Source organism: Chiloscyllium punctatum, chromosome 15 (genome assembly GCF_047496795.1).
Source record: "Chiloscyllium punctatum isolate Juve2018m chromosome 15, sChiPun1.3, whole genome shotgun sequence".
In the NCBI taxonomy this organism is placed as follows: Eukaryota; Metazoa; Chordata; class Chondrichthyes; order Orectolobiformes; family Hemiscylliidae; genus Chiloscyllium; species Chiloscyllium punctatum.
Window position 1 is genome coordinate 37588591 of NC_092753.1, and position 19350 is coordinate 37607940.

General features: G+C 41.2%; 1 protein-coding gene across 16 annotated transcripts in view; it reads left to right on the forward strand.

Annotated features, from left to right (window-relative positions):
• Positions 1–19350, forward strand: part of dmd (dystrophin) — a 1983813-nt gene that overhangs the window by 829100 nt on the left and 1135363 nt on the right. For all 16 annotated transcript variants that reach the window (XM_072585000.1, XM_072584994.1, XM_072584999.1 and 13 more), the window contains 2 exons: positions 12163–12286; positions 13025–13112. In XM_072585000.1, the coding sequence (XP_072441101.1) occupies positions 12163–12286; positions 13025–13112 (212 nt within the window). The remainder of the gene's footprint in view (positions 1–12162; positions 12287–13024; positions 13113–19350) is intronic.

Below are 19350 nucleotides of genomic sequence, written 5' to 3' on the forward strand. Positions count from 1 at the left end.
GTCACTGTGGATAGAGCTGCGAAATACTAAGGGTAAAAAGACCCTCTTGGGAGTCATCTACAGGCCCCCAAACAATAGTCTGGATGTCGGATGTAAGTTGAATCAGGAGCTGAAATTGGCCTGTCGCAAAGATGTTACTACAGTTGTTATGGGGGATTTTAACATGCAGGTAGACTGGGAGAATCAGGATGGTATTGGACCTCAAGAAAGAGACTTTGTGGAGTGCCTCAGAGATGGATTCTTAGACCAGCTGGTGCTGGAGCCAACCAGGGAGAAGGCAATTCTGGATCTGGTATTGTGTAACGAACCAGAATTAGTTAGAGACCTCGAAGTGAAGGAGCCATTGGGAAGTGGTGACCATAATACATTAAGCTTCAATCTGCAATTTGAGAGGGAGAAGGTACAGTCGGAAGTGACAGTACTTCTGTTGAATAAAGGGGACTATGGAGCTATGAGGGAGGAGCTGGTCAAAGTTCAATGGTGCAGTACCTTAGCAGGGAGGACCGTGGAGGAACAATGGCGGACATTTCTGTATATAATGCAGAAGTTGCAGGATCAGTTCATTCCTAAAAGGAAGAAAGATTCCAGGAGGAGGCATGGGCGGCCGTGGCTGACGAGGGAAGTTAAGAAACATGTAAAGTTAAAAGAGGAAAAGTATAACATAGCAAAGATAAGTGGGAAAACTGAGGACTGGGAAGCTTTTAAAGAGCAACAAAGGATTACTAAGAAGGAAATATGCAGAGGAAAAATGAGGTACGAAGGTAAACTGGCCAATAATATAAAGGAGGATAGTAAAAGCTTTTTTAGGTATGTGCAAAGCAAAAAAATGTTTAGGACTAAAATTGGGCCCTTGAAGACAGAAACAGGGGAATGTATTACGGCGAACAAAGAAATGGCAGAAGAATTAAATGGGTACTTCAGATCTGTGTTCACTGGGGAAGACACAAGCAATCTCCCTGAGGTGACAGTGGCTGAAGGACCTGAACTTAAGGGAATTTATATTTGCTAGGATTTGGTGTTGGAGAGACTGTTAGGTCTGAAGGTTGTTAAGTCTCCGGGGCCTGATGGTCTACATCCCAGGGTACTGAAGGAGGTGGCTCGGGAAATCGTGGATGCGTTGGTGATCATTTTCCAGAGTTCGATAGATTCAGGGTCGGTTCCTGAGGATTGGAGGGTGGCTAATATTATACCACTTTTCAAGAAAGGTGGGACAGAGAAAACAGGAAATTATAGACCAGTTAGTCTGACCTCAGTGGTGGGAAAGATGCTGGAGTCTATTATAAAGGACAAAATTAAGGCACATCTGGATAGTAGTAACAGGATAGGACAGAGTCAGCATGGATTTATGAAGGGGAAATCATGCTTGACTAATCTTCTGGAATTTTTTGAGGATGTAACTCTGAAGATGGACAAGAGAGATCCAGTAGATGTAGTGTACCTGGACTTTCAGAAAGCTTTTGATAAAGTCCCACAGAGGAGGTTAGTGACTAAAATTAGGGCGCATGGTATTGGGGGCAAAGTACTAGATTGGATTGAAAATTGGTTGGCTAATAGGAAACAAGGAGTAGTGATAAACGGCTCCATTTCGGAATGGCAGGCAGTGACCAGTGGGGTACCGCAGGGATCCATGCTGGGACCGCAGCTTTTTACAATATATGTTAATGATATAGAAGATGGTATCAGCAATGACATTAGCAAATTTGCTGATGATACTAAGCTGGGTGGCAGGGTGAAATGTGATGAGGATGTTAGGAGATTACAGGGTGACTTGGACAAGTTAGGTGAGTCGGCAGATGCATGGCAGATGCAGATTAATATGGATAAATGTATGGTTATCCACTTTGGTGGCAAGAACAGGAAGGCAGATTACTACCTCAATGGAATCAATTTAAGTAAAGGGGCAGTACAGAGAGATCTGGGTGTTCCTGTACACCAGTCAATGAAGGCAAGCATGCAGGTACAGCAGGTAGTGAAGAAGGCTAATAGCATGCTGGCCTTCATAACAAGAGGGATTGAGTATAGAAGCAAAAAGGTGCTTCTGCAGCTGTACAGGGCCCTGGTGAGACCACACCTGGATTACTGTGTGCAGTTCTGGTCTCCAAATTTGAGGCAAGACATTCTGGCTATTGAGGGAGTGCAGCGTAGGTTCACAAGGTCAATTCCTGAAATGGCGGGATTATCTTACACTGAAAGACTGGAGCGACTGGGCTTGTATCCCCTTGAGTTTAGAAGACTGAGATGGGATCTGATTGAGACATATAAGATTATGAAAGGATTGGACACTCTGGCAGCAGGAAACATGTTTCCGTTGATGGGTGAGTGCCGAACCAGAGGAGACAGCTTAAAAATACGGGGTAGACCATTTAGGACAGAGATGAGGAGAAACTTCTTCACCCAGAGAATGGTGGCTGTGTGGAGGCCCAGTCTCTGGATTCATTTAAGAAAGAGTTGGATAGAGCTCTCAAGGATAGTGGAATCAAGGGTTATGGAGATAAGGCAGGAAGAGGATACTGATTAGGAATGATCAGCCATGATCATATTGAATGGTGGTGCAGGCTAGAAGGGCTGAATGGCCTACTCCTGCACCTATTGTCTATTGTCTCTTGTCTTTTGCATTGCTTTACGGGATAATGCTGAGGTGCAAAATTCAAGTGGACAGCTCCCATGTTTGGTCAAGTTCCTTCTGAGCTGCACAATTTGCTGGTTCTTCAGTGAGGTGAACTGCTTCATACTGCATGCTATTAAATATTGAAAGCGTTGATAAATTTGTCTTAATAGCAAGCCAAGAGCATTATTGAGGAAACTACAGTTTAATTCTGTGCATTGAAACAGGGTGTTTGGTGTTTAACAATGCTGCCACACTTACTGGGTGCAATTTTGCCCTTCTTGGAGGTGGCTAAAAGTGCACATAATAAGACAAATGGATCCTGGAGAGATACTATCATCTCTGTGATTGCATGCTGGACAGTTGTGGATTTTTCTCAATGTACCACCAATTATGACAAAGATGATGTTCGTTAATGGCCTCACTGCATCAGCAGCTTCAGTAGAGTGTGTGTGGGTGTGTTGCCAATTGTTCAATTTTGTGTCCTTTCCTTCAGATACATTTTGTCCCTTTCCAATCACTTTTGTCCCATATGTACTTATAACATTTAGAAAGTGAGAAACACAAGTGAATGCTATGAACTATGTCAGCCTTTTACTTCCCCATCAGGCTGGATCAGATCAAGATCCCAACCTGATCCAATTTTCTGCCATTTACTCTTCACCAAGTCTTCTGGAAAAATTCCAAAATTTTCAACACCAAGTTCCAACATCTGCTGCAGAGAATTATGAGTGAATTTAAGTACTTATTGAATTTTGTTCCTTTTCTGTTTATTTAAAATGTACAGTTTTGATTATTCCTGATTAAATTATTGTGGATACGGGCCTAAATGATGATCCAGCTGCATGAGAAAGGTGGATGAACAACAGCTAACAAAGGGACTGATTTACTCCAAGGTGCAGGAATTCAATTTTGAATCATTTAGATCCTCCTTGTATTTTTGGTTTTCTTTACGATGCCATTGGCACTAAATATTTGAAGAAAAATGAGATGAAAAGCAAAGGTGTGTCAAAGTTGATGATTATCATTTCCAATTAAATTAAAGATGTTATTTAATTACTCCCTTTTCCAGTTGAACAGTACTTATTCTAATTGAGATCATAAGGTGAGGGACCTAACTCTCTAATGTAGAGAACTAGTAAAGCTGAAAGAGGAAATGAAGTAAATCATGAAGTAGGGACTAGATGAGACTGAAGTTGGGTTTTAAAAGAGTGGCTGGATTGTTGGAGGAGGTCAGAATTGAGAAAGATAAGCATTCCCAAAATTTTACAGGAACGAACATATACATCTTGATTTCAATTCAATAAAGACTTTTTTTCTTATCCTCTCTGCATCTTGTGAAATGATGCAGAAACACGCATACATTGCCAATACCCAGCTCCACCTCACTGCTACGTCTGACCATTTTTTTCACTCTGTAATTTATAGCACTGTAGATGAACAGAAACTGTATCCAACTAAACGCAGAGAATTGAAAACGATTTTTTGTCAATCCTTTTCTTTTTCTGACAATTGTCAGTGGCATCCACTACTTTGGTGTTATAATTGATCGCAAAATATGCTTCCAATCATATATTTAAGCCATCACCAAAACTTCTGTCTCACATGACAGAGCAGCTGCTGGGACATTCCAACATGCCAATTGGCATGCTATTAGTTTCCATTGCCTGAAGTCTGTGTCATGCATACCCTTGGATATCCATAAACCGTGAGATAAAGATGAGAGGGAAAGTTGCTTCCAATCTTGATAAACTTACTTCATCTCTTTTATCTATTTCCTAATTCTCAGCTAGTTACAATCAACCATCACCCCTGTACATTCTGATCTCAGTTGGCTCTGGGGCTAAGCAATGCTGCAAATTCCAAAGTTTCAACCATGTTTCCAGATCCCTCCCTATTTCTGTAATCTCCTCCAACCCTCCAAGATCATTACAGTTCATCATTTAGTGCTTTTGCACATTCCCAAATCTACTTACATCATTCATTTCACACAGTTTCAAGATTGTATCAGTTTCATTTAATGGTCATACTTCAGTTGCCTGTTCTGTCCACACAATCTGTCTGGTGGATATTCCTCACCTCAAACTGATTCCTCCCCCCTCTTTCTTTCTTAAGGAAATATTTGCTGGAAATATTGAGGTGTGCTTCTATAATTTTCAAGTTTTAAAGTATTAACAGTAGCATTTTTAAAAAGGAGGCCGATTATGTTGCTCCCACAAAAATCATTTGAAGAGTGTGGATTTTTTTGTGAAGGGAAAATGGCTACAGTTAGCAGTTCAGCAATTTTACAGGGTCCTGAATAATGAAGTGTGTTCATCGTGTTGGTAACCTGCAGCTTCAAATCAAGTAAGGTGATTCTGAAAGGAACATTGACAAGAATATTTCTGAGACATTCCCCCCATATTTAATCATTGTTTGCTGGATGGAAATGGGGTGCATTCTCTTTGAGCCTTTTCAAGGATTTTCGGAATTTTTGTTCGGACGAAAGCATTAAATTTGTGCTGCAACGAAGTTTGGAATCCTAAGAAAATGAAGCTGTAAGATTCCATTGTTTTGAAACTGTCAAAGTTTACATTACAATATCAGGTGAATAAACTACCCATAATGTTTATCTTGTACTCTACTGTCAAGAATTAACCGGAGATAAACCTGAATCTATAGGCAAACTGTGACTGAACAAATCTTGCTGCACTTTGAATAGCAGATGTGGCCAAGGCAGATCCGTGGGTTTTTCTGCAATCTACCCAAGTGTTAATGATGCTGTGGGTCACCAAATGTCATTAAATGTTTGTGCCCTGCACAAGGGATTCCAATTCCTTTCATTTAACGTTCGAGCGTCAGAACTCCCTCAAAAAAAATGCTCACATCAGGGTAGTTCAATCTCTTCACTCTTCGGTCCAACCCATCAATGCAGACCAGGTATCCCAACCCAATCCAGTCCCACCTGCCAGCACCCGGCCTATATCCTTCCAAACCCTTCCTATTCATATACCCATCCAAACGCCTCTTAAATGTTGCAATTGTACCAGCCTGCACCTCTTCCTCTGGCAGCTCATTCCATACACGTACCATCCTCTGCGTGAAAAAGTTGCCCCCTAGGTCTCTTTTATATCTTTTATATCTCACCCTAAGCCCAGGGAAAAGTTTTTGCCTATTTAGGTAAAAGCAATGAATGCAGATGCTGGAAACCAGAGTCTAGATTAGAATGGTGCTGGAAAAGTTCAGGCAGCATTCGAGGAGCAATAAAATCGACGTTTCGGGCAAAAGCCCTTCATCAGGCCGATTTACCCTATCCTTGCCCCTCATAATTTTGTAAACCTCTATAAGGTCACCCCTCAGCCTCCAACGCTCCAGGGAAAACTGTCCCAGCCTGTTCAGCCTCCCCCTATAGCTCTCATCCTCCAACCCTGGCAACATCCTTGTAAATCTTTTCTGAACCCTTTCAAGTTTCACAACATCTTTCCGATAGGAAGGAGCCCAGAATTGCATGCAATATTCCAACAGTGGCCTAACCAATGTCCTGTACAGCTGCAACATGACCTCCCAACTCCTGTACTCAATACTCTAGCCAATAAAAGTAAGCATACTAAATGCCTTCTTCGCTATCCTATCTATCTGCGACTCCACTTTCAAGGATCTATGAACCTGCACTCCAAGGTCTCTTTGTTCAGCAACACTCCCTTGGACCTTACATGAAGTGTATAAGTCCTGTTAAGATTTGCTTTCTCAAAATGCAGCACCTCGCATTTATCTGAAATAAACTCCATCTGCCACTTCTCAGCCCATTGGCCCATCTGGTCAAGATCCTGTTGTAACCTGAGGTAACCCTCTTCGCTGTCCACTACACCTCCAATTTTGGTGTCATCTGCAAACTTACTAACTTTACCTCTTATGCTTGCATACAAATCATTTATATAAATGACAAAAAGTAGAGGACCCAGCACTGATCCTTGTGGCACTCCACTGGTCACAAGCCTCCAGTCTGAAAAACAACCCTCCACCACCACCCTCTGTCTTCTACCTTTGAGCCAGTTTTGTATCCAAGTGGCTCGTTCTCCCTGTTTTCCATGAGATCTAACCTTGCTAACCAGTCTCCCATGGGGAACCTTGTCATTCACCTAACTGAAGTCCATATAGATCACATCTACCACTCTGCCCTCATCAATCTTCTTTGCAACTTCCTCAAAAATCTCAATCAAGTTTGTGAGACATGATTTCCCATGCACAAAGCCATGTTGACTGTCCCTAATCAGTCCTTGCCTTGACTGACTACCAGACTGACTTTGGCAACCTTCTGCTTTGATTACTTCTAATTAACTCACTGTGTTCCATTGGTTCCCTTTGATGGCGTTTCCCTGATCCTGTGATTTCCTTTTTTGCACCAGTCATTACAGGCAAGCTACTGTTAGATTAGCCCTGCTCACTGTCTGATGTTACGCTGGGAGGAAAAGTTAGATAGAGCGTACACAGTGCATTGTGGTGCTCTGCATAAACAATGAGTACTGGGGCTTGCTGAGAATTGCCATTCTCAGAATCCACTGTGAAACCACATGAAAGCATTCAACAACACTGACCCAAAAAGGTAAGTTACCTTTTCTACACATTATAGACTATAGAACAGTTAGCCCATGTCTGTCCTGACCGTGACACCATTAATCCCTTCTGCCTAAACCTGGTCCATGCCCCTCTGTTCCCTGCCGTAATGCCTCTTAAATGTTGTTATCATGTCTGCTTCTGCCACGTCCCCTGGGAGCACATTCCTGGTGCCTACCACCCTCTGCACAAAAAGCAGGTCTTGTGTATATCCTTTAAACTTTCCCCATCCCACTTTAAACATGTGCCCCCTGGATTTTGACATTTCCACCCTGGGAAACAGACTTTTGACTACTCACCCTATCCATTCCTCTCAGTCTTTTTGTACATCTCTCAGGTCACCCCTCAGCCTCCAACACTCCCCCAAAGCAATCCAAGTTTGTCCAACCTCTTCTTACAGCTAACTCACTCCAATCCAGACAACAGCTGGTAAACCTCTTTTGCACCCTCTCCAAAACCTCCATATCTTTGTGAGAGTGTGGGGTGCATAACTGCAAACTCCAATTATGGCCTAATTAATGTTTTATACAGTTGCAATGTGACTTGCCAACTTTCATACTCAATGTCCTGACTGACGAAGGCAAGCATACCAAATACTTTCTCATCACCTTATTTTCTTGTATTGCTACTGTCAAGGAACTGTGGACTTTTATCTAAGACCTTTCTGTAGATCAATGCTCCTCAGGGTCCTGGCATTTACTGTATACTTTCTTTCTGCATTTGATCTCCCAAAATGCATCACTTCACACTTGTCTGGATTAAACTCCATCTACCACTTTTCCACCCAGGTTTCCAACTGATTTATATCCTACTGTATCATTTGACAACCTTCCTCACTATCCACAACTGCACCAATTTCCATGCCATTTGCAAACTTATTAATCAGACCACCTACACTTTTACCCAAATCATTTATAGAAATTACAAACAACAGAGGTCCCAGCAATGATTCTTGTGGAACAACACTGGTCAGAAAAGTACTCCTCAACAACTACCCTCTGTCTCATGTGACAGTGACAATTTTGTGTCCAGCTTACCAACTCACCATGTATCAAGTTTGAGAGACAAGACCACCCTGCATAAAGCTATGTTGACTGTCCCTGATAAGACAGAGAACACAGGGTGCTAACACCTTCAACATCTCAACATCTTATCTGCACTGACACCAATTGTTACAATTAACTGAGAATGTAACTTTTAAAAAGCGTTTTGTGATTTACATATGAAAGAAATGAAACTAACATGGTCATTCTAACAGATGAGAGACTTAACAAATAATCAAGGTATTTTTCAATGTATAGTTTCAGTTGCATCACACTGTAAACCTTTGCTATAAATTCTGTGTCTCATCATTGTGCACTCCACAACCACCTGATGAAGGAGCGGCACTCCGAAATCTAGTGCTTCCAAGTAAACCTATTGGACTATAACCTGGTGTTGTGTGATTTTTAACTTTGTACACCCCGGTCCAACACCGACATCTCCAAATCATAACTTCTCATGCAAGCCTCACTGAATACCATCTTCCATAAGATGGTACTGTGTATGCAACAAAAGTGCATCGAAATTGCGTATGGACAGGTTGATTATGAGGTTAGACAGCATGGTTTACTTTCTTCCAGCGCTAATGAAACACATTTTCGATGGCATGAGGATTGCAGGTTTTCCCATGATGCTGATTGTTTTCCACAAAACATCAATCATCTTTTCAGTATTGCATGTCAACTCTGAGATGTACAGCAACCAGAAGGGACTTAACTCCCTCAATGTCCAGTTGATGCATGACCATTCGCAGCATGTTATGCAATTCACTGCCTGGTATCTCAGCAGACATCATGCAGCAGTCCACTCTGCCATCTGTGTTTAAAAACACCATAACAAACTGGGTGATAAATGTAAACGCTGTGTAATGACGCCACTACACAATTTATACAATCTGGCCAATGTGCGTACAATGGGAGCCATGTTGCCCCACGCAATCTGAATAAATTGATTGCAGAGGTGCCAAATCAGTGCTTCCACTGGCTTAACCCTGGAGTTCTTAGCAGATCTGTTGTCAAGAAATGTGGGAATCAATAAAATGTTGCTCATGTTGATGTCCAATGTTGGCAGATTTTAAAACAACTGTATGTGGAATATGCTTGGGCCTCATGTTCCGCCCATTCCTAATTGCCCCTCGATCTGGGTGGCTTTTGAGGGCCATTTCACAGTACAGATAGAATAAAGCACATTGCTGTGGGTATGGAGTTAGTTGCAGGTAAGGATGACAGATTGGCCTCCCTAAGGCCATTAACAAGCCAGAATTTTTCTTTTAATTACCTGAGCCTTTTAATTCCAAATTTTTATTAAATTCAAATTTCACCATCTGCTCTGATGGGATATGAATGCATATCCCCAGCTTGAGGTTCTGGATTGCCAAAGTAGTAACATGACCATTGTGCCATTGTCTTCCCGATTGTGTGACGAACAACTGAGTCAGCAACCAATGTCACAGAATCATAGCATTGTTTCAGACCATTCACCCAGCATATCTGCACCAGCTCGTTAATTGACCATTATAACTAATTTCCTGCCATTTTTCCCATAAGTTTGGATGATTATTTGGATAAATATAATGTACACTGTCCTTTTCAATGTTTCAACTGAAATTGTCTTCAACACACTTCTCGGTAGAACATTCCATTCCCTAACTATTCTGAGTGAAAACATTTTTATTCACTTCACCTTTGTTTCTTCTGCGGATCATTTAAAATCTATGCCTTGTTCCTTTTATCTATTCTACCCAGCCTGTGCATGACTTTGAAAATCCCTGACAGATCTCATCTTAGCCTTCTCCTCTCGAGGAGAACAGTCCCAACTTCTTCATTCTGTCCGCATAACTGAAGTTCCTTATCCCTGGAACCATTCTTGCAAACCGCTTCTGCACTGTTTCCAATGCCGTCACATCGCTCCTATAACATACTGCCCAGAACTGTACACAGTGCTCCAGCTGTGGGTGAACAAGTGCCTTATACAACTTCAACATTACGTCCCTGCACATGCACACTATTGTCCGTATTAATAAAACTGAGGATAATGCATGCATGCTTACTGCTCTGTTCACCTGTCCTGCCTCTTTCAATGCTATGTGCTCATTCACTCTCAGTTCTCTCTGCTCCTGAACACCAACCCCTTTCCCACAGCTTAGAATTGTACTCCTATTTTATATTGTCTTTCAATGTTCTTCCTACCAAAATGCATCATAATTCTCTGTATTAAGACTCATCCATCACCTATCTGCACATTCCACCAAATTGTCAGTCTCCTTCTGGATTTCTGCATTGTTCATCTGACAGTTTACAATTCTTCCATATTTTGTGTCATCTTGAAGCTTTGAAATTGTCCCCTGCACCCCAAAATCTACATTACTGACACATATCAAGAAAAGCAAGGGTCTCAATTCTAACTGCAAGAAACTCCAGCACAACCCCTCCCTCCTGCCTTAAAAAAAGATCCATTGACCATTATTATATGTACCCTATCACTCAGCCAATTTTGTATCCATTTTGTTGCTAACCCTTTTATTCCATGACATGGAACTTTGCTCAAGTCTGTTTTGTGACAGTGTATCAAATGCCTTCTGAAAGTCCATACGTACCACATCAGATCTGTTGCCCTTATTAAGCCTTTCTGTAACCTCTTCAAAATCTTCCAAGTCAGTTAAATGTGACTTCCCTTTTTAGAAAATCTTTGTGTCAGGTGACATGCTACAATCACTTAAATGAGCAGGCAGCACTTGAATTGCCATACATTCTTTCTTAGAAGACAGCCCTGCATCCATTGTTATCCCCTAGAAACAACATCAATTTGGCCCCCCTGAGTTTAATAGCACAAAAATATGTATATGGATATAAAGAAATATAATACTGCGATAAAAGCAAAGTGCTGTGGATGATGGAGATCTGAAATTTGAAAAGAGAAACAAAATACTATAGAAAGTCGGCAGGTCTGACAGCATCTGTGGAGGAGAAACAGAGTTAAGGTGTTGCACCTAATATGCCTCTTCAGAAATGAGGTAATACTGACCTTTGGTAAAAACAATGACTGCAGATGCTGGAAACCAAATACTGGATTCGTGGTGCTGGAAGAGCACAGCAGTTCAGGCAGCATCCAACGAGCAGCGAAATCAAATGACAGCGGCGCAATCGACAGCCGCACTCCCCTCCACCCCGAGGCCGACAGCCAGAGAAACCCGGCAGTTGGCCTCGGGGTGGATGGGAGCGCGGCTGTCGATTGCGCCGCTGTCATTTGATTTCGCTGCTCGTTGGATGCTGCCTGAACTGCTGTGCTCTTCCAGCACCACTAATCCAGTAATACTGACCTTTATCCACTGTATACATTGATACAATGCGACTATAGAAATATTGTCATGTTATTTCCAGTGTTATGACGTTAAGCAGATTTTTTGCAGCAAGAATCCCAGACTCCATTAAAACAAGGTCATCAACGTTTCATGGGTTGTCCTTCCTGAGTGGAAATAAGAATGCCTTTATCCACTGATTCAATATACACATTTTGGGCACAGAGGTGGTGTGGGGACAGACTGTGCAGCATAGTGGGGCTAGGAAGGTGGAACCCCATCCCCTGTCACTGACCAGCAACTCCTCAGTCTGAATGTACTGGGCTACATATTGGGACCAGGCCTCCCTTGTTGAATTGCAGCAGAGTATTGTAAGGTCCTTTGGTCCTTAATTGATCACTTCAGGGCCTCAATTCAGCATGGGCAGGTTGTCTACCTAACATATCCAATTTTGTTGGTGGGCTGGAAGAGGACATTATTGCCAATGGCATGGCATCCTAGATTATGGATCCACCTTGTTTTTCCACTTGTGGATGTCCCATAATATTCAGCCTCCTGTATTCATAATTGAAATGTGAAGAAGTGATGGCAAGCTTTTGTTGATGATTGGTTGTTCTTTCTGCAGGTTTGATGTTGATACAACAGAGCTACACAGCTGGATGACTCGATCAGAAGCTATCCTTCAAAGTCCAGAGTTTGCAATCTACCGGAAAGAAGGAAGTATCTCTGATCTTCAGGAAAAAGTTAATGTATGTCAAGTGTTCAGTATGTAAAAGATAATAAGTAAAATGTACAATTCAATTCACTATCTTATGATAAATGTTAATGTAATAAGATATCTCAGATACTGAAGGGATTTTGCCAACACTGGGATAAAGTTATGACAGTCGTGAGATTTGTGAAATACTTTATTTACACATTATGTTCAAATATTGGACCTCAGTATAGGAATTTATATATTGGCTTTTAATATGTTTGCCTGTTAATTAGTGCATCATATCTAAGGTTAAGTTTAGCTCAGGGAATGATGATTGTAATTTGCAGCTCAGTTCCAATGGAGTTCGGCCAACCAAAAAGAAAAGAACTATTCATGGGAAATTGGAAAACAGGACGCAAACTGTTATTTGCTGAGTTGACACATGCTTGTTTGAAGTTTAGATTCAGAGAGTAATGAAAGCATGCATTAGTTTCTGTCAGCCTCCCACACTCCATTAACTTATCCAGGAGTGATGTGTCAGCGTAAATCTAACCTTGTTTCAGAAGCTGATATCGTACATTAAATAAGTTAAGGTATTGGTAATACGTGCTGATCACTCATGGTGTGTTGCATATCCTGAAATTACATGTTCAACACATGACAAAAAGGAATTGTTTAGTTTCAAATTAATTCAGCCAAAGGATAACCTGTTGCGCTCATTTGAGGGAATGTCATTTTTCTTTTGCCCCTTAAAATGTGTGACAAGTACGCTCATTTTCTTATCTTGTAGGCTATCGAGAAGGAGAAACCTGAAAAGTACAGAAAACTGCAAGATGCCAGCAGATCAGCTCAAGCCCTGGTGGAACAGATGGTGCATGGTAATTATATGCAAATTGATTCAGATAATCATCTTAGGGATTTATGCTTCACACACATTCATACTTATCACACAGGAGATATTAGCACACACCAATCTGAGAGCAAACAAACTTCACAGCATACATTTAGAATAGTACTCATTCAAGTTTGATGCATATATTAAGCAACTAATTGCAAGTGAACTGACAAGTCATAAACTTTAACACATTGTAAATTATGTTGTCAAAAAGCAAGACTTGGTTTTATTAAATTTCACCTTAGATGAAGTGATTCTGCTGTCTGTTCACAATCATTGCGAGGAGTGGATGCATTGAGAAAATGCAACAGAATTTCCAAAGAGTTTCTAACTATCTTCCCCTGTCATTTTGTTGGAAGATCTGTGGAAACATTGAGGAAACATTGAAGGTTCAGGAAAGTAAGCTCAATGTCTTTGTCCTACTTACCTAACTTTTTGTGGGCACACCATATTGTTAACAACATTCCCCTGAATTGTATGGAAAAGCAATGGTTTGGGATTTGCTTAACTATTCAAATGAGTATCAGTGTATATCAGGTCACATGGCTCACATCTGGGAGCTTTCTGTGTGTTACTGTCTGGCATGTTACATACACTGATAGAATTTGTAATTTGAAATAGTGAAAAAAACTACAATCTTAAAATAAAGAAGTATTGGTGGATAGTCATGCAGGGAGATTGAGCTGTGGTGGAGGTTTGATAATTATCTTGTTGAATGGGGAACAGCCTTGAACAACCAAATGACCTACCCCCAGTCCCTAATTCATATCATCTTATGTATTCTCGAGTGTGTTCGATGTTACTTATTCAAAAACTCTTGATGTGTTACGTATAAAATATACTGAAACTTAACAGGAAATGTACAAGTCATTTGGAAAGACAAAGATTAATCAAGGAGAGATGGCATGTCTCGTTAAAAGCAAATTGTGTCTGACTGCTTGATTAAATTTCTTGTTGGGAAACAGAGAAAGTTGATTAAAGTATGTGTTTAAATTTTATGGACTTTTAGAAGGCATTTTAGAGAGTTATATTGTAGGAGGCTTGTTGGGATGGTGGAAACCGATTGTGTTTCGGGGAAACGACAGTGTGGCTATGGAATTAGCTCAGTTACAGGAGCAGAAGATGTTGTTTCGTGGATGTTTCAGGCTGGGAAATGGATTACGTTGATGTTGCCAAGAGTTGGTTTAGAGTCCTTTATTCTTTATTTAGGGTTTTATCCAATGTCAAACTCAGATGTAGGGAGCAACATTATTGCATTTGCAGAGGTTACAAGAGCCCAAGATGTAAGAGCTTGAGTAGGCCACTTGGGTCCTCAAACATTCAACAGAATTATAGTTGATCTATAGTTTTTATCACAGCTCCACTTTACTGTACTGTATCCATGTGTCTTAATTGCCTTAAGTACCAAAACAAATCCTAAATATATTCATTGCCTGATGAATCACCAGAGTACAGCATTTTGAATGGAGAAATTTCTCATCTTAGCCCTTAATGGCTGACCTTTATTCTGTTCCTGTGTGTTTTACAATATCAAACTTGTCACATCTCTTAAAAATTGTATGTATTTGAAGGAGATGACCTCTTATTCTTCTAATCTAGAGCAAATGTATGGCCTAGTCTACTTGCTATCTGCTGATACAATTTGTCCCATTATCCCAAAAACCTGTCTAGTGAATTTTGTTACACTCCAGCTAAGGCATGTACTCCTTGTGACTTGTAAACAAAAGTTGTGTCCAGTAATCCATCTGTGGCCTTATGAATGCCATGCACAATTGTGCTCAGTATTTGTTCATCTTACATTCCAGAGAGGCATCTCGTACTGAGGGGCACAAGTCCAAGTAAGGGCATCCCATGAGGAATTTCTCTTCTGAGAGTCTTTAATCTGTGGATTTCCTTGCCACAAAGGGCAGTGAAAGCTGGGTCGTGGAATATATATTGGCAGGAGTTACATGGATTCTTGATCGAAAAGGGAGACCAGGGTTTTGTGGGACAGGAAGGAAAGTAAAGTAAAAGCCTCAATCAGATGAACCATGAGCTTACTGAATGGCAGAGCAAGCTTGATGGTTTAACTGGTCTACTCCTCCTATTTCTAAAGATCTGATGATGACTACCTTGCAGATTGAGATTCATCAACACCACATTCCTCTTCTACGAGAAGCATAGTCAGTATTTATCCAGGATTAGTTCTTCATCAATATGTGAAATTTTGTATTGAATGCAGGACATTGTAATCAGTTCCAATTTTTAGCTTCTTGTAGGGATTTCACTCTTCTGCAATCTCAGATGAAAATAAATCTGCAGAGCTGCATAAATGATCATGTTTAAAAAAAAGTATTGGGTTATTTAATTGACCATATAACCAACAGTGAAAAGGTTCCAGGGATGATGAATTAAATTATTCATGGATGCAGGTGATGTTGAGCTAATATCAGAGAGCCAAGGTTTGCTGAAAGACAACTTGTCCTCAATGAATGTGTAGCTAACTTGAGGAAAAGTTGGATGTAGACATCCTGCTGACCATTATAAAGAAACTCTGTGTTACTAAAGCAAAAATCTGGTGTGCTTTTTTTTCTTGAGGCTAAAATGGAAATACTGCATTGTCTAACTCAGCCATCTCCTTCCAGGCTATGCTAAATGTCATCCGCTAGAAACAGTGCCATTCATATCAAAAGAGGCATTGCCTCTGATGAGAACATCCCTCAGGAGCAGCTCTCAGTCGAGGGAACATTTCCGCCTGCCTTTGAGAATTGATTTCTTACATACTGAAGACACGTACCGACTCAGTCAGAAGAAAGTTTCTCCCTCAGAACTGAAAGTGCAGGTTAAGGTTTATAATAGCGCTCCTGTTAATAACTTCTGAAAAGAGAGATGTTGCCAAAGCTTCTTGTCTAGAACTCATCAGAACAAATGCCAATTTCAAACATTTACAAGGATTTATAATGCACAAGGCAAGTACTGATTGGTTGGCAAGGCAATTCTGGTTGATATGTTGCCATGGAGAAAGCAGGAGGGAACTGCAGGCTCTCGAGCAATTTACAAAGAGCTCAAGCCCGAACACATTCCTTTTGATTGCAGAGAATGGGTCTCTGCATATGAATCTGTGTTATGTCTTGCAAGTGTAAACTAGCTTTGACGGTCTTAAAGTGGTTCCTGGTGGAGCTTTGAGAGCACTTAGATTTTTTTTAACAAAGGCTGCCCAATCACAGAATCACATGTATCCCAGAGGACCAGAGAATTGCTCATGTTGTCCTCTTGTTGAAGAAGGGTAGCAGGGATGATCCAGGTAATTACAGACCTGTGTACCTGATGTCAGTGGTAGGGAAGCCACTAGAAAAGATTCTGAGGAATAAGATCTATTCCCATTTGGAAGAAAATTGTCTTGTCAGTGGTCAGCAGCATGGTTTTGTGCAGGGAAGGTCATGTCTTGTAAACCTAATAGAATTCTTTAAAGAGGTGACAAAGCTGATTGATGAGGGAAGGGATGTAGGTGGACTTTGGTAAGGCGTTTGATAAGGTTCCTCATGGTAGGCTGATGGAGAAAGTGAAGTCACATGGGGTCCAGAGTGTTCTAGCTAGATGGACAGAGAACTGGTTGGGCAACAAGACGCAGCGTAGTAATGGAAGGGAGCTTCTTAAAATGGAGACCTGTGACCAGTGATTTTCCACAGGGATTTGTGGTGGGACCACTGTTGTTTGTGATATACATAAATGATTTGTAGGAAGGTGTAGGTTGCCTCATTAGCAGGTTTGCAGGTGACACTAAGATTGGTGGAGTGGCAGGTAGTGAAGGGGACTGTCAGACATTACAGCAGAGTATGGATAGATTGGAGAGTTGGGCAGATGGTGTTCAATCTGGACAAATGTAAGGAGACATATTTTGGAACAATGCAATTTAAGAGTGATCTTTACAGTAAATGGAAAAGTCCTGGGGACAATTTCTATACAGAGAGATCTGAGTGTTCAGGTCCATTGTTCCCTGAAGATGGCAACTCAGGTCAGTAGAGTGGTCAAGAAGCCATATGGCATGCTTTCCTTCATTGGACAGGCTATTGAGTACAAGAGTTGGCAGGTCACGTTACAGTTGTATAAGACTTTGGTTCGGCCACATTTGGAATACTGCGTACAGTTCTGGTCACCACATTACCAAAAGTGGATGCATTGGAGAGGGTACAGAGGAGGTTCACCAGAATGTTGCCTGGTACGGAGGGTGCTGGCTATGATGAGAAGTTGAGTACATAGAACATTATAGTGCAGTACAGGCCCTTCGCCCCTCGATGTTGCGCCGCCCTGTGAAACCAATCTGAAGCCCATCAAACCTACACTATTCCATTCTCATCTATATGCCTATCCAATGACCATTTAAATACCCGTAAGTTTGGCATTCCCACACCGTTGCAGGCAGTGCATTCCATGTCCCGACTACTCTCTGAGTAAAGAAACTACCTCTGACATCTGTTCTATATCTATCACCCCTCAATTTGAAGCTATGCCATCTTGTGCTAGCCATTACTATTCCAGAAAAAATGTTCTCATTGTCCAACTTATGTAACCCTCTGATTATCTTGTATGTCTCAATTAAGTCACCTCTCAACCTTCTTGTCTCTAATGAAAATAGCCTCAAGTCCCTCAACCTTTCCTCATAAGACTTTCCCTCAATACCAGCTGCATCCTATTAAATCGCCTCTGAACCCTTTGCAAAGCTTCCATGTCCTTCCTATAATGCGGTGATCAGAACTGCACATACTCAAAGTACGGCCACACCAGAGTTTTGTACACTGCAGCATGACCTCATGGTTCCGAAACTCAATCCCTCTATTAATAAAAGCTAACACGTCGTATGCCTTCTTAACAGCCCTATCAACCTGGGTGGCAACTTTGAGTGATCTATGTACATTGACACCAAAATCTCTCTGCTCATCTAGACTATCAAGAATCTTACCATTCGCCCAGTACTCTGCATTCCTGGTACTCCTTTCAAAGAGAATCACCTTACACTTTTCTGCATTAAACTCCATTTGCCAGCTCTGCAGCCTATCTATGTCCTTCTGTAATCTACAACATCCTTTGACACTGTCCAGAACTGTATTGACCTTAGTGTCGTCCGTAAATTTACTACCCCATCCTTCGACGCCCTCGTGCAAGTCGTTTATTAAAATGACAAACAGCAGTGCACCCAAAACAGATCCTTTTTGTCCATCATGAGTAACTGAATTCCTGGTTGAACATTTCCCATCAACCACCACCCTCTGTCTTCTTTCAGATCGCCAATTTCTGATCCAAACTGCTAAATCACCCTCAAACCCATACTTCATATTTTGTGCAGTAGTCTACTGTGGGGAACATTATCAAATGCCTTACTAACATCCATTTACACCACATCAATGGCTTTAACCACATCCACCTGTTTGGCCACTTCCTCAAAGAATTCAATAAGGTTTGTGAGGCAAGACCTACCCTTCATAAAACCGTACTAATTATTCCTAATCAACTTATTCCTATCGCGATGATTATAAATCCTATCTCTTAAAAACCTTTTCCAACATTTTACCACAACTGAAATAAGGCTCACTGGCCTATAATTACCAGAGTTGGCTCTACTCCCTGTGGTGGAAATTAAATCGACTTGACTCAAATGCTAGCAAGAGCAAAGAAAAAGTTTATTTTTGGACTCTGCAGAGTCGACCCGATACACTGGCAAGTCGACTCTTGTAAGGGGCGCCTCATAGCTTTCCCATATTCCCTTTATACTATAACATGCTTCTCCTTATCAACACCTCAAAGCCAGGAGCCTGGAACATTCAGGTTCCTTTCCGCATATGGAGTTGTTTTTCTCATTCCTTGACTGTTGATACAATAGTTTACTGTCCTTGTAATTCCTTACTGTCGGTTTAACCTTTCATTTTTTCTGTCTGTCTGCAATGCTTTGCAAAGTCAGGCCCTTACTTCTTTGTTTCAATCATGCTTTTATAGATTTCACAATAAATGTTAATTTTCCATTTCACTCCCCTTCTTGAACATGGGAACAATATTTGCTATCCTCCAGTCTTCTGGTACTATTCCTGTAGAAAATTACGACATAAAGGTCACAGCCAGAGGCTCTGCAATCTCCTCCCTACCTTCCCAGAGAATCATAGGATAAATCCCATCCGGCCTAGTGGACTTATCTGTTTTCAAACTTTCCAGAATTTCTAACACCTCCTTGTGAACCTCAATCCGATCTC